Source organism: Helicoverpa zea, chromosome 10, assembly GCF_022581195.2.
Source record: "Helicoverpa zea isolate HzStark_Cry1AcR chromosome 10, ilHelZeax1.1, whole genome shotgun sequence".
NCBI lineage: Eukaryota > Metazoa > Arthropoda > Insecta > Lepidoptera > Noctuidae > Helicoverpa > Helicoverpa zea.
Genome location: NC_061461.1, coordinates 10,979,292 through 10,989,008, shown reverse-complemented (window position 1 = coordinate 10,989,008; position 9,717 = coordinate 10,979,292). Strand labels below are relative to the sequence as shown.

Here is a 9,717-nt window from a genome sequence, read left to right as displayed (position 1 = left end):
GCGGCAATGCTTGGCCAAACGTAATTTCCATTTTCATTATTCAGTTGTGTCAATTTGCGGTAATTGGCCAGATGCAATTTTCTTAGCACGTGCATGGGTTTCTTTCGGCGTTAGCGTTTATGCCGCCGCGGGTGTCTCTTTATTTTAGGTACCTCCCATGCTCGGCTTAAGCTAAAATTTATATGTTCGCCGCATGAAATTCTCGGAAGTTCGAGAACATACCATTGGTTTCTAATAACCTAAAACTATTTACTGACCACAAAGGTTAGCTTATATGCTTCGGAATAATAATACATTCCGTATTTTGCATGCAATTCAAAGCATTATGCCGAACATTCCAGCGTTCCTGGCGTGCGACCCACGTGCTACCTAAGTGACCACGTGCTTCAGTGCTTCGCTGCGTCCGGTGCGCGCTGCTGTTGCTGCGACGTGCTGTGTTAGCGAGCTCAGCGGCAGCGGGCAACGGCTTCGCGGCGGCTGCATGGTTTGTGCCGCCTGACTGCTGGATTGGTTACCGGTGGGATTGCACATTTTATTTCACTAAGTGGCTATTTTTACGGGGTTACTCAACTCATTGTTTGTGCGTAGTTTACTAGTGTTTTTATTTCATCATGGCGCAAGATACGGTTGCCTCTCCCTATGGGGAGAGTACAGACTTGAAATTGTTGGTCCGTAGACGTGGTGGAATACGTAGTAGACTTACTATATTCAAACAGTTTATTGATAAATACCAAGTTGGTAGTAAAGCCTCTAGCCTTAGTCCTTTAGAAGTGAGAGAGCTATCTTTGCGACTCACACAGCTACAAGAGTTATTGTCTAAATTTGATAGTGTTCAATCTCAAATAGAAGAAATTGATCAAAATTTAGATCAACAAATGTTAGAGCGAGACTCTACAGAAAGTGAATTTTATTCCATGATTTCTTTTACACAAGAATTGATAAGTTTAAATTCAGAAAGTAGTAAAGAAAATAAGTCTGAGTCATTTCATTCAAGTTGTAGTAAAATGAACAATTCTGTCAAATTACCAACTATTAATTTGCCTACATTTGATGGCAACTATTCTAAGTGGTTAGAGTACAGAGACACATTTGATTCTTTAATAAATAATAATGAGTCCATACCATTAATAAATAAATTTCATTATTTAAGAAATTCATTAGTCGGTAGCGCTTGTAATATAGTTAGGTCCATAGACTTTACCGCTGCAAACTATCAAGTTGCATGGAAGTCTTTATGTGATAGGTTTAATAACAAAAATATTCTTATAAATAATCACTTACAGGCATTAACTAATATCAATCCAATCCAAAAGGAATCTTTTAAAGCGCTAAGATATGTGATGGATCAAATTCAAAAAAATTTACATTCTTTAAATATATTAGACATATCTACAACTGGTTGGGATCCTTTAGTTATATTCTTGGTGTCAGCCAAGTTAGACCCTAGAACTAAAAGTAAATGGGAAGAACACAAAGGTCATTTAAGTCACCTACCTTCTCTTGAAGAATTTATAAAGTTTTTAGATAATAGAGCAAATGTCTTGGAGACTGCTAATGGTAGTAGGTATTATGAAAATAAAAACTCTACTCATAGTAAGGATAATAAGTCTATTAAATCATTAACAACTACATTGCCTGATTCAAAAACAAAAACATGTGTTATCTGTAATAAAGCGCATTATGTACATAAATGTAATAAATTCAAGGCTTTGAGCTTAAAGGATAGGCTGTTAGAAGTGGCTAAGCATAACCTGTGTATCAACTGTCTTCGTAGTGATCACAATAATTCAGAATGTAAATTGAATAGTTTTTGCCGGTCTTGTAATGAAAAACATAATTCATTGTTACATAGCAACAGTACAATTACTAACATAGCCACAGAAAGTACAGAATCCACTCAGCCACCAACTATTCCTGTTAGTTTGTCAGCTCATTCACCAGGCCATGTTTTGTTATGTACTGCACAAGTTGAAGTAGTTAATATACACAACAATAATACTCAGCTTGTGCGTGTGTTGTTGGATACTGGTAGCCAGTCATCATTTATAACAAATAACCTGAAGGAAAGGTTAGGGTTACAAGCTACACAAATTAATTCTTTTAATGTTAATGGGATAAACAATGCAGCTTGTAAAATTAAAGAATATTGTAATATAAAAATTAAGTCTAGGGTTAGTTCATTTAATAAAAGTGTTAATTGTCTGGTAATTCCTAAAATTACAGGGAACTTACCTGGTGTTCAGGTGGATGCTGAACACTTGGGGTTGCCCATTGGGGTAGTACTGGCAGACCCTTTGTTTTATGTGCCAGCTGAAGTTGATATATTAATTGGTGCGGACCACTTTTTTGATATTGTAAATAATAATAGAATAGTGTTAGGATTAAACAAACCTGTATTGCAGGAGAGTAGCCTAGGTTGGTTAGTTGCTGGCCCCATAGGTACAACTTATTTTAACCAAAATGTACATTGTAATTTAGTTAAAAATAATAAATTAGGGTCGCTTCAAGACCTTCATAATTTAGTTAAAGGGTTCTGGGAGGTAGAAGAATTGCCTACAGACTCTAATAATAATTATTCAGTTGATGAACAGTATTGTGAATCTCATTTTAATAAAAACACTTGTCGTTTAGCAGATGGTAGATTTTCTGTAATGATGCCACTTACGGAAGCCCCGGAGCAGGCACTTGGAAATTCATTTCCTACAGCAGTTAAACGTTTCTTGAACCTAGAAAAGAAATTAAATAAAAATGAGAAGCTTAAGAAACAATATAGTGAATTTATACAAGAATACAGTAAGTTAGGGCATTTAAGCGAAATAGAAAGGCCTAAGTTCGGTTGTTACTTACCGCATCATTGTGTAATTCGGGAACAACATGATACCACCAAACTGAGAGTAGTCTTTGATGCTTCGGTTAAAACAAGTTCAGGGAAATCTCTGAACGATATACAGGCTATTGGCCCAACAGTACAGAACGACTTAATATCTATTCTTATTCGTTTTAGGGTACATAAATTTGTTTTAACTGGAGATGTCGAAAAAATGTTCCGTCAAGTGATTTTGAATAAATCACAGCGGCACCTTCAGCTAATTTTGTGGAGGGACCAAACCAATCAACCTTTAAAAATTTTACAGCTCAACACTTTAACATATGGGATGGCTTCAGCCCCCTTCTTAGCTACAAGGTGTTTAGTTGAGCTGGCTGATAAATGTCAGGATAAAATTATTGCAAATGTCATTAAAAATGATTTCTACATCGATGATTTAAATACAGGGGCCTCTACAGAAGAGGAATTAAAATATATTTATTCAAATGTTACTGAAATATTAAATTCAGCATGTTTCCCTCTACGAAAATTTAGAACTAACTCTCATATACTTAGTGACAAATCAGAATCATCATCTAATTGTCTTGACTTTCATGACAACGCTAATGTCTTAGGTCTGAAATGGTCACCAATGGCTGATGAGCTGCATTTTCCTAATGATATTGAGTTGGCTTCAAAGGTTACCAAACGTGTGATTATTTCCACCACATGTAAAGTTTTTGATCCCCTGGGGTTAGTTAGTTGTTGTGTAATTAAAGCTAAAATTTTACTCCAGCAATTGTGGAATATATGTGGACTGATTCCACAGTTGTACTTGGTTGGCTTAAAACTAAAAATAAAGTCTTACAAACGTTTGTACGTAATAGAGTCAATAGAATTAATGATATGACCAAAGCGTTTATATGGAAGCATGTTCCAACCAACTTTAACCCTGCAGATTTAGCTTCAAGGGGCATTGACCCACAGCATTTACAGTCATCATCTTTGTGGTGGGAAGGTCCTTCATTCCTAAAGCAGGAAGAAGGTTATTGGCCTATTCAACCTAACACTATAATTCAAAACTTACCAGAGGTCAAAGTATTAGTCTCAGATGTAGAAATAACTAAAAATAATTTAGTACAATTTGAAAGGTATTCTAGTTACAGTAGACTTAAAAGAATTTACGCATATGTTTTACGCTTTATTAATAATTGTAAAAAAGTGTCAAAATTAAATGGACCTTTACAAGCTAATGAACTGGAGAACTCTTTAACACTATTACTTAAGGTTAGCCAATCAGAATCGTTTGCAAAGGACATAAAGCACATTAAAGAGGGAATAAAACTGCATCACAAAAGTAAGTTGTTACCCTTAAATCCTATTTTAGATACTAATGGTTTAATTAGAGTAGGTGGCAGACTAAGACAGTCTGATTGTCAGTATGACAAAAAACACCCTATTTTACTGGACTCTAAACACCACTTTACTAAACTTTTGATGAGATATGAGCATTTACATCTTATGCATGCAGGTCCACAGTTGCTCCTGGCATCAGTACGTGAGAGATTTTGACCACTAGGTGGTAGGGTCTTAGCCCGCACTATAGTTAGGCAGTGTGTAGTTTGCACTAGAATGAAAGGTCAAACTGCACAACCTTTAATGGGTGACTTACCAAGTGTTAGAGTCAACCCAGACTTTCCATTTAATTCTTGTGGAATTGACTTTGCTGGACCTTTTATGATTTCCTCCAAAAAGGGTAGAGGTAACCGTATCAGTAAGGCTTATTTATGTGTATTTGTATGTTTAGTAACTAAAGCCATACATTTAGAAGCTGTGAGTGATTTAACAACCGAAGCCTTCATATCATGTCTGCGTAGATTTGTGTCGCGTCGTGGCAAGCCTTATTCTATACATTGTGACAACGGAAAGAACTTCGTTGGCGCTGACAATGAGTTGGGTAGGGTTATACAGTCCAGCGTTCAGGCGGTATCAGACTATGCAGCCAACGAGGCAATTAAATTCAAATTTATACCCGCATACTCTCCACATTTTGGTGGGATTTGGGAGGCCGGTGTAAAATCCGCAAAATTTCATCTTAAACGTGTTGTAGGCAATGCCTCACTCACATTTGAAGAATTAGGGACGCTCTTCACCCAAATAGAGGCAATTCTTAACTCCAGACCCCTTTCCCCTCTGTCATCAGATCCCATGGATACCACTCCTTTAACCCCCGGGCACTTTCTAATCGGACGGCCGCTGATGTCAGTGCCTTCAGCGCCCGCCCAGAACTGTAAAACCAACAGATACAAAGCCCTCGAGCAGCTGAGACAGGCCTTTTGGGAGAGGTGGCGGATGGAGTACATGGCGGAGCTTCAGAACCGGGCGAAGTGGAGAAGGGGCACCTCAACCATCGATGTCGGGGACCTCGTCATCCTGAAGGAAGACAACTTAATGCCTCTCCACTGGCGCATGGGTCGCGTCACCAAACTTTACCCCGGAGGCGACGGGATCTCCAGGGTGGCGGATATCTACACTTCCACCGGCACAATCAAAAGGGCAATTAATAAATTGTGCCCCTTACCGGTGCACCAAGGTTGAATACATTCAACGGCCCGGAGGATGAACGCGCCCAAACGCAGTGCAACGGAACGCATCGAGTACAGCGGGGGCGCGGGGGGACCACGGCGGCCAGCGCGAGCGACGGACGGCGGCGCCGAGAACATTCGGCCACAGGCAGCGCAGCGGCATGCGCCTTACCGCTCGACATACGCACAGTGCCTTTTATTAATATACAATATTTGTTACAGTATTCAGTTGAGCCTCTCATTTCTCTCAACAATGGTTATAATCGGAACGATATCAAACATTGGGTGAAACATTACCATAATGAAATGGCTGGGTTTTGCCAAAGATTTTTATATAATGAGCCGAAATGTTTAGCAGTAAAGTTTTGTCAAGTACTGCTTTCCGCAGTTTCACCCTCGTCAGTTTTAATAGTACCTAAGCAAATCATTTTTAATTCTAATTTAATAAGGGGAAACATAATTCTTTCACGAGGTATTGAAAAGCTACTTTTATACCCGTACTGGCAAAAGTTTTTAGAGACGCGCGGGTGAAACCGTGGGAAAACGGCTAATTTTATATAAAAAGTGGCATTTACCCTACATGCCACTTTGAACAACATGACATAAACAGAATACTTTAATAAACATTATTTTAAATCATTCAAATATCATTTCACGCATCAAAAACGGTGTCATTAAAATGATTCATATCACCAATACTAACGCTAATTATTTGTTCAAAATCCATTACATGTTCGTTCACGGTTATATTACCTTCGCTAGAATGAATGAATGAATGAGCGGGATTAATCACATGTGTTCTATCGTTCACCCAACTAATTTTAATCACGTGGTTGTGCAAACCAATGCTACCGCATAATCCTAACACCGGTGATCGGGTTGTTAGGGTGTTTGTATATTGGGAAAAGGTTTTGGATATAAGGTAGCCTTTTTTTGTACATAGTCGGTTTAGTAAGTTTTGTTGTTGAGTTAGTTAGTTAGAGAAAGTTTCATGTAGGTAATATTATATGAAATTACGAAGCTGCTCAAAATTGGATTGGTATCATTTAACTTTGTCTTTAGAGAATAGTCAGAGCACCTTCAAAAATGATTATGTCATTTTGATAATGCTGACGAAAATATTTCTTTTTTGATATAGGTATCCTAACTAAAACTATAAAATTTCAGTAGTGTTTATTCATTTAACGTAAAATTCACGATCACAGAGGATTAGTGATGGTTTCAAAACAGTTACAATTGCTACCAGTTCCTTGCTTTATATTTATACAAAATACAGCCCCAAAAAGTGTTAAATCGTCTCCGTCTCATTTATTTAAAAATTAAAAATCAATATCCAAAATCCCATCTATATGTCACATCCCTAATATCGACAAAACGCTCGGTAAACACCGTCACTACGTCACAGCACTATTTGCATATTTGATTGGACCGAGCGCAAACACGCTGCTCATTTTGAAAATAATAATCGAATGTGTTACCAATGATTGGCGATTGTGATAGTAATGTAATTAAGGATAGGTGAGGTGGAAATGTGGTGTGAATGAAAAATGATTTAAATACATATTAGCAAATAGCCGTTTTCCTGCGGTTTCACTAGTGTGCCGTGTGAACTACTGCCCGTACCGGGGTAAAATATAGCATATGTTACTTGTACTTGTTTGTTGCTTTTTAATTGTGAGAGATTTTTTAAAATCGACCGTTTCAAGTATTACGATAATCGAGGTTGAGGAGCACAATAGGTTGACAGGAAATCGATGTACACGCAAATACACCTACCTATTTTTCTAAAGTTTGCAATGCTTTAAATATAATATATGTTGACATTGACCCCCTATTCATAAAATGGCTCATCAGCAAAAATCAACATCGAAATCAAAAGCACTTTCACACCGACAGCAGAATCAAGCCAAAATATCTTCAAATCATTAGAATTGAAACAAATGACTACGAAGAAAATTCTCACAAAACTCAAGTTTCCGTCACTAAGCATTTACCAGGGAAACGTGACTACCGTACAAATCAAACTATTCGAGTTCATTGACGTCTCAAAACTTTCTTCTAGAACATTTCGAAATCGATTTTCCCAAGTAATTGCTGATTGATATCACTGTAAAACTACCACACTGCAGACTAAACAGTCGGAAGATAGTTTGCCCGATCATGTAAATATTAAAAAAAATCGTGAACCCAATCATATAGTTGTCAGTCGGTCTGATTCTTCTTTTGTATCCATGACATGTCTTATAGTGAAACTACACTTTGTCAGCCCAATATGCCGCCACAGCGAGAGCACAGCCGGATGCAATCATGAGGTCCTGCCGCGAGCAAGTTTCAGGGCACAGTGGACATGCGATGAGACCTGATGCGGTCTGATACCGGCTAAATACTTATTTTTGTAATATGCGTACTACCATTCATCTTTATACTGACTTGTGAGCCCAAACTATCGGCCGACTAAAAGTTCGTAGTGTGCCCCTAAAGAATTAATGGTTGATGAAAACGTTCGATTCTCCAACAATTTATCTTTGCACGATAAAGCTAACGAAGTAGCGAAAATTGATTTTAAACGAAGTGAAAGAAAAATTGTACTAGACTGAGTTTTAATCAAATTGCATCTCTCTTGATCTGGGCGGAGAGAAAAATGGAACTCCCTGTTATCGTGAAAAGATCTCGATTAGAAAGAAGATCTTTTTTCTATCATTTCGAAAATGGAATTGTGATCTGTTTATTGATTTTCAATGCGTTGGAATATATTTCTTTTGGTACTCTTGTCTATGAATACAAGAAAGCTTCAGATTTTGTGTTGATTGGGCTTGATAGAATATTTCAACTGATTTCAAAGGTAAATGGTTACTAAAAGCTGTCTTACATTAAAAAGTTGTCTAGGTAGTGTTTGTATCTACGTTAGATTGGCAAATGCTGTGGCTAACGTTCATGCTTTCTCTATGTAAGGAGAGGCCTGTGTGAATGGAATGGTGGGTAATTAAAGTTTTTGGGACTGCAAGAAAAGAATCATGAGTGGGCCAGGGTCTGATTTCAGCAAGCGTGGTGGTTAACACTCAATCCTTTTCTGAATGAGAGAAGGCCTATATCCAGCAGTTTAATGATAGAAAGGCTGATGATATACCAACTACGATCAACATTTAATCAAAATTAAACCTACCAACAAAAACAAACCAAACCAATAGTAATAGCACACAATCTAATAATATAACATAACGATATAATCTGAATAGAAGCGGACTAGCGCACTATTATCCGCACACCTGGTGAAGAGGTTTTATAATGAAACGCGATATGCACTAACATTTGCCGCATGCAGATTGTTGAGGGGGCAAGTTAGGAGAATTAGGCGTTTTTTATAGTTTTTTTTTAACTTGAGGATTATGCGAGCGGATTTCGCTCGGTTATACCGCCCGTAAATCGATAAATCCGAGAAGCCGAAAATCGATCTCAGTGGCGTGCACTTGGAGAAGCCTATGTCCAGCAGTAGACTGCTATAGGCTGATGATGATGATGATACCGCCCGTCTGAATTGGGTGATGTTACTCAACTTTTCCGCTCGTGCTCGTGCTCCAAATCCCAAAATGTTAAAATGCTGTCTTGATTGTACTAGCTTTTGCCAGCTGTTTCACCATTTTTCTGAGTTAACTGCTTCTGGCACCAGGATTAGAAGTGGTCTATATGTTAGTTGTATATGATGATACTGTTAAGTGTTATAAAAATCCACTTACTTAGTAAAAAATCCACTAACTTCCACCTTTACAATATTAATGTTTCTAGTTTTCACCTACGATTTGCTGCAAGACGGACTACTCTGGACGCGGACAAAGTTGCAGTATGCCAGTTATAGACCATCGTCATCATCATCCTTTTGCCTTTATCCCAATTTTATTTATTCAGCACTACATGTCATCCCCTCCCTTATCTTCCCTTTGCCATCATCTCACATGAAACATTCTGTCTAGCCATACAATATCGACATTCCCGCAATCCATTCAATCATCAGGGAAATATTGACTTCGATCTATTTGAAATCGCTCAGCTTATAAATTAATCCCCGCTGGATATTTCAGTGCTTACTATTAAAATATTCACTGTTGCGTTTTGAGTTATAAATCAGGGGTTTAACTCGCAAAATACCACAACAAGTGATCTCTATACACTACGGCTATGTAGTGTGGGTTAGGCGCTTAGATTTCAGTTTAATCCAGAAATATGATTACTGTGATCTAGTTGGTGTGAATATTTGATGGTGTTTCAGTTAGTTTCTCATGCGAATGTAATAACGTTAATTATTGTGAAACCAGTGCAGTTTTCACTTGT

At 37.8% G+C, this 9,717-nt stretch overlaps 2 protein-coding genes across 3 annotated transcripts; both read left to right on the top strand.

Annotated features, from left to right (window-relative positions):
- The first annotated feature begins 247 nt into the window (after positions 1-247).
- LOC124633757 lies at positions 248-5,619 on the top strand. Its single transcript, XM_047169079.1, has 2 exons — positions 248-264; positions 5,010-5,619. The coding sequence occupies exon 2, from the start codon at positions 5,015-5,017 to the stop codon at positions 5,402-5,404; it is 390 nt and encodes a 129-aa protein (XP_047025035.1). The 5' UTR covers positions 248-264; positions 5,010-5,014; the 3' UTR covers positions 5,405-5,619.
- LOC124633756 lies at positions 524-5,619 on the top strand. Of its 2 annotated transcripts, none has more exons than XM_047169078.1 (2): positions 524-2,485; positions 3,871-5,619. In XM_047169078.1, exons 1-2 carry the CDS (start codon positions 612-614, stop codon positions 4,376-4,378), a joined length of 2,382 nt encoding a protein of 793 aa, XP_047025034.1. In that variant the 5' UTR covers positions 524-611; the 3' UTR covers positions 4,379-5,619. The 2 variants fall into 2 exon arrangements, with proteins under 2 accessions (XP_047025034.1, XP_047025033.1); XM_047169077.1 differs by having other exon boundaries at positions 524-2,657; positions 3,827-5,619.
- Positions 5,620-9,717: the final 4,098 nt, after the last annotated feature.